At 33.1% G+C, this 6,404-nt stretch overlaps 1 protein-coding gene across 1 annotated transcript in view; it reads left to right on the top strand.

Annotated features, from left to right (window-relative positions):
* Positions 1-6,404, top strand: part of LOC107745035 (mothers against decapentaplegic homolog 4-like) — a 13,316-nt gene that overhangs the window by 3,084 nt on the left and 3,828 nt on the right. Inside the window, exons 6-11 of the mRNA XM_016558865.1 lie at positions 11-90; positions 1,694-1,789; positions 1,887-1,940; positions 2,083-2,266; positions 3,776-3,944; positions 5,993-6,131. Of these exons, the coding sequence (XP_016414351.1) occupies positions 11-90; positions 1,694-1,789; positions 1,887-1,940; positions 2,083-2,266; positions 3,776-3,944; positions 5,993-6,131 (722 nt within the window). The remainder of the gene's footprint in view (positions 1-10; positions 91-1,693; positions 1,790-1,886; positions 1,941-2,082; positions 2,267-3,775; positions 3,945-5,992; positions 6,132-6,404) is intronic.

The following is a 6,404-nucleotide window of genomic DNA, read 5'->3' as shown; positions in this document are numbered from 1 at the left end:
CCCCACAGACCCCCGTCCCACCGCAGTCTCCACCCAACCAGAACGGCTACAACAGCTCCAAACACTCCCAGACGCAAGGCTCCTTACACAGTGAGTATCACACCACGTCCTAACCAATCACAACGCGACTAGTGATACATTCATTTAGTGATAACAATAAGTTTGTGTTAATTTGAGTTTTTGACCAGTGTTACAAATACCTTGTTTACATGTACATCATTTTCTGATTAAGGTTATAATAACAATAAATTATGCATAATTACACTATTTGACTTCATCCTTAAAACACATTTTTTTTTCTCTCTTTTCTTTAATCTTTCCCTGTCTAGTTTGTACTTATTTGAACAATGCTTGAAACTTGGTATGATGAGCACTTCCTGTGTCTATTTGCCTCTTTAAGATGAATCGCTTGATGTATTCCCCAATTGTAAGTCGCTTTGGATAAAAGCGTCTGCTAAATGAATAAATATAAATGTACAAGCAAGTAACCCTAAGCCAAACCCTAATCCTAACTCTAACCATATAGTAAGTACAAGTAGTTAATTAATATTACTCAGTACTTAAATATATAATTACACTGTAACAAGGACACCTTAATATAAAGTGTAACCTGAATTTGCATTTTCAGTAAGCCCGTCTGCTGTTTTTGTTCAGACCAATGCGAAAATCGACCCATATGCACTGCAGCAAACGCACAGTTATAAATGTGAACCAGTGGATCGACAAGAAGCTAATGCTAAAGCATTATAAAAATCTAAATAATTAAGATATATTTATGTTATTTAATATAATAATTGATTAATAATAATTGTTTAAATTAAACAATCTCTCTTTAAACAATCTCTTTAAAACCAAAATTGTTCAAAGGCTGAAATGTGAAGTTTATCATTTTACAAAACATTTTGTTTTTGTGAAAACCTGTATCTAAACTGTAAATAAAGCTCATATTTACAGTTTAATGTGTTACCATAGACATTGCCCTAAAGTGCTCATATGGTATTAATTTTATTTGTGCAGGCCTTAAAAAGGTTTTAAAAAGTCTGAAATTTGATTTTAAAAATCCTGCAGATACCCTGTAGTAATAAGTTATTTAAGTATTATTTTTATACTATTATGTTATTCAATAAATAAAACCTGTTTCTGTCAATTAATATTATTATTATTTAGTATTTTTAATGTATTATTAAAGTTATTTATATTCTTTATTACCTTTATTTTTACATTTTCAGTTTTATTTAAAATTTTGTTTACATTTTAGTAATTTTCTTATGTGTTTTTGACTTTTTTATTATTATTACTTTTTATATATTTTTCTTTAGCTTTACATTTTTTTTTAAATTTTAGTTGTAGTGTTAGTAGTTTGTGTTTTTCATCTAACATTTATGATTTAATTTCAGCTTTATTTCAATTAATGAAACCTTTTTAATAATTTTAGTATTAGTTAATAATAACATCTTGGTTTCTGTTTCTGTAGCCCCGCCCACAGTGAAATCTCACTGATCCAAACTGCTCTCCTCAAAGCTGTATATCAAACATCACATATATTGGCCGTGGCTTCGGCATGTACTTTCTCTTTCAGTGTAGACAGATAAAATACTTGTCGCTGGAAACTTGTCGTGTCATGCCTGTTTAGGTGTTATGATCTTTTCACTGCTTCATATACAAAACCTTTCTAATCTCTAAATTGCTGCAGCAACCTGGACAGGCAGCAGCACAGCTTCCTACACTCCTTTAGGACCCCAGCAAAACGGACGCGGCCACCAGCCTCCTCTCCACCACCCACACTTCTGTACGCTTGCCTTAAACACTGCTACAAACATGTTTGCAAATATACCATTATTTTGAATAGAACTGAATCAATCCATTATTATTTCTTTCTCTATCAGGGTCTCAGCATCACAGTTCAGCGTCTTTCCCCCCTCCAGTCTCCAACCATCCAGGTTTATACTTTATATAATCTCCACTAAAACGCACAATACAAAACGTTCAAATGGTCTGAGATTTAAAAAAAGAAAAAAAGAAAAGAAATGAATTCTTCTTTTCAGCAAGGACACATTAAATTGATCAAGAGTGCATCCACAGGTCCTGAGTTCTGGTGCTCCATCTCGTACTTCGAGATGGATGTGCAGGTGGGGGAGATGTTTAAAGTGCTGTCCAGTTGTCCGGTGGTGACGATTGACGGGTATGTGGACCCCTCAGGAGGAGACCGCTTCTGCCTGGGTCAGCTCAGTAATGTGCACCGCACAGACGCCAGTGAGCGCGCCAGGTATATGCAACTGATCCAGCCAGTAAATACCTCCGAGTCATATACTGAATATTTATGATTTAATCCGTATTGTCTTGTTGCAGATGTAAAACCAACATTGTGAATATGACAATGATTTTAATGCCCTTTTTATTTAGCTATTAAGCTTTAAAGACCAATGCCAGTAGACTAGTTCCATATTTATTCTTTTATCACAACTTGAATGAAATTAAATTTTTAATAGCATCAAAGAAAGAAAGAAAGGTAGAGATTCAGACAGTTTTAAGCTATTGATGAAAGACAATTTTGGAGCAAGGAGCAGAATCAACAAAATATTTTAGCATTAAAAAAAGGGCACTGACTGCATTTTTTTCTGCAATTCATGACTTTTTGGCTACAGTTCACTGCACCGTGGTGTTAATGTTAAAGATGCGAATTCAATGTTATTTTAATATTGCTTATATACAATAATAGTATTTATTAATTTAATCATATTTAAATATATATATATAAAATTACATATACAATTATATATATATATATATATATATATAAAATTATATAACAAATTAAAAAATTATATTAATTAAAATAATTAAAAATAAAATAATTAACTATTTAATATTATTTTAATTTACGTTTTAATAATTTTATGTGCTTGTCATTTTTATTAGTTTTTGTAATTTTAATTATTTATTTTTATTTTTTCATTCAATATTTAGATTTTATTTCAGCTTTATTTCATTTAATGAAATAAATTTTTTTAGTTTAACCTAACAATAACAACACTGCACGAATTAGAATACAGGTGTTAAATTATAAAAAAAATAAAAAATAAAATCAAAACTATTAAAAATACATTTCTTTAACTGAAATACAGCTAAAAGGACCAAAGCACATCACAAAATTAAAACTTAAACTAAAATTAAAAATGACATTAAAAACACTAAAATAAAAGCTTATTCAAAATATTAATAAATACTAAAGCACAATATGTGAATCATGCTAAAATAATACTGATTACTCTTTTAAGATTAAAAAGATATAAAGTGTTTGTATATGTGTGTACACACACACACACACAGTATATACACACACACATATCTGTCTATCTGTCTGTCCGTCCGTCCGTCCGTCCATCTGCGATGATGAAAATCATCAAAAGGCTGAAAAATATCAAGCTATATTGTCCAGACAAAATGGCTGTATGTGTGTGATATGTGTTTATTTGTATATAGATGAATTTCACAGGTTTCATGTTTGCCTTAACACACGTCTCAAAAACATCTTACTGTGCCAGATTGACACTGTGATGAACAATAATAAACAAACAGATTATGCAAGATAACAGTCGGGAAATAACTGGCTTTAACAAACTGATGAAATGAAATGTAAGCGTATCAACAGAGGCACATCTGGTTTTGGTTATGACACTTGGTGACGTGTTTATTTATGTTACGTAACTATCTGATGGAAGCAGAAGTGTTGTAAAGGCAGTTCTGTTTCAGTGTCTTGTCTCTCTGTCTGCAGGTTGCACATAGGTAAAGGAGTGCAGCTGGAGTGCCGCGGCGAGGGCGACGTATGGATGCGCTGCATGAGCGATCATGCTGTCTTTGTGCAGAGTTACTACCTGGACAGAGAAGCGGGTCGAGCGCCAGGAGATGCAGTGCACAAGATCTACCCAGGGGCCTACATAAAGGTAAAAGATTGAACCCATGAAAACTGTGGATGTCAAAGATGAAACACTTAAAAGGATAGTTCACCCAAAAATGAAAATTAGCCCATTATTTACTCACCCTCAAGGCATCCTAGGTGTATATGACTTCCTTCTTTCAGATGAATCCAGTCGGAGTTATATTAAAAATTGTCTTTGATCTTTCAAGCTGTTTAATGGCAGTCAGCGGGTGTTGTAGTGCATCCTAGGTGTATATGACTTTCTTCTTTCAGACGAATCCAGTCGGAGTTATATTAAAAATTGTCTTTGATCTTTCAAGCTGTTTAATGGCAGTCAGCGGGTGTTGTAGTGCATCAGTCCAAAAGAAGTTAAATAAAGCACATGCATCCATAATAAAAAGTGTCTCACACGGCTCCGGGGGGTGAACAAAAGCCTCCTGTAGTGAATCGATGCATTTTGTAAGAAAAATATCCATATTCAAAACATAATAATCACTTAAATCTAGCCTGCGCCAACAGTTGTACACAGAAGCAGCTCCAGGAGGATGACGTAATATGTTTTGATCTCTCCCCTGCGCTTCCCCGTTCGTCACTTCTGAGCGCAATGCCGACCTCATACATCATCCGCCCGGAACTGCTTCCGTGTACAACAGTGAGCGCAAGCTAGATTAAATTGATTATTATGGATGGATGCGCTTTATTTAACTTCTTTTGGACTGATGCACTGCAACACCCGCTGACTGCCATTAAACAGCTTGAAAGATCAAAGACAATTTTTTATATAACTCCGACTGGATTCGTCTGAAAGAAGAAAGTCATATACACCTAGGATGACTTGAGGGTGAGTAATTTATGGGTTAATTTTCATTTTTGGGTGAACTAACCCTTTAAGTGTATTAAAAAAATTATTTATAGGACAAAATAGTGCAATGTTAATAGTGCCAGTCAAATAGCATTGACTTGTAGAAAACTAGATTGTGGTTGAAGTTTTTAGCTTTGAATTTTTTTAAATTGTATATTTTATTGTATTTTATCTACATTTTACTTGTTAACTACAAAATAAATAAATAAATCACAAAAAAAGACTACATAGATTAAACAAAATACAACAATTAAAATATAAATCACTTTTCAAATTAATAAATAGATATATTTAATTTATAGTTTATAGTAATTTATTGTCTAATTTGTATTTAATCTTTGAAATATTGCTTTTTTGTAGTTAAAATGTAACACTTCAAAATTCAAAATGTAAATAAATCACTTTTCATGATTCATAAATATATAAATAAATGGATGGACATTTTTATATAAATTACATAGATTAATGGATGAATTTAGACCAGCTGCTTATGTAATTTATTTAATAAAATTAATGTTTTTGTGATTTAAAAACATTGTTCATGTAACAAAATAAAGCAACTAAAGCATCTACAAGCATTTAAATCCATTTATTTGTCAATTAGAAAAGTTTTTTATTTTTAAGCATAAAAACAAATTTGACCTTTTATGTACAAAAAACAGTATTTAAAAAATGTAAATAAGCAACTTGTCAATGTCTATTTGTCCATTTGAAAAGTTATTTACATTTTTGAATTATTGTTTTTGTGAAGTAAAAATGTAAAATGTAGTTACATGTAACAATAAAGTAAACATGCATTTTTAAATGCAAACAAAATAAAAATATAAAAAAATGTAAATAAATATCAGATAAATTTAGACAAGTTCCTTATTTAATTTTTTTAAAATTATTTTTGGGTGTGTTTTCATAGTACATGGTAGTGCAATCATGCTGTTATTATTATTACATCTTAAAAAATCAAGGAAAACTTCTCCTAATATGACCCCTGTAATTCCAGCCTCGATGGCCAGTGAATACCTTTGTGCACTTGAGAGCTCTGTATGAATTTTTGCTTCCTGTCACATTAGATTTGCTTGATCCAGAGCTTGACTTTTTTTAAGCCTGTCCAATGACTTCTCGTCAGCCGTTGTTTCAGGACACAGCAGCGAGGTCTCTGTATGTCATTGCTGTGCTGATAGCAGAAGTGTGAGTGTGTTGTGTGGTTTCTGCAGGTCTTTGACCTCAGGCAGTGCCACAGGCAGATGCAGCAGCAGGCGGCCACTGCGCAGGCGGCGGCGGCAGCACAGGCCGCGGCGGTGGCAGGGAATATTCCAGGACCAGGAAGCGTCGGTGGAATCGCTCCTGCAGTCAGTGAGTGTCTGCCTCATTCACCGTGAACTCAAAATAAGGGTTTTTGGACTTTAAAGGGCTAGTTCACCCAAAAATGAAAATTACCACATGATTTACTCTCAAGGCATCCTAGGTGTATATGACTTCCTTCTTTCAGGCGAATGCAATCGGAGTTAAATAAAAAATTATCCTGGCACTTCCAAGCTTTATAATGGCAATGGGTGGGTGTTTCTTTTCAACAGTCCAAAACAAGTCCAATAAAGCGCAATCCTCCAAAATATAACGTGCCTCACA

The sequence above is a fragment of the Sinocyclocheilus rhinocerous genome, unplaced genomic scaffold, assembly GCF_001515625.1.
Source record: "Sinocyclocheilus rhinocerous isolate Xijiao unplaced genomic scaffold, SAMN03320098_v1.1 scaffold438, whole genome shotgun sequence".
Lineage (NCBI taxonomy): Eukaryota > Metazoa > Chordata > Actinopteri > Cypriniformes > Cyprinidae > Sinocyclocheilus > Sinocyclocheilus rhinocerous.
The sequence above is the reverse complement of the archived record's forward strand: the minus strand, read 5'-3'. Positions and strand labels throughout refer to the sequence as shown.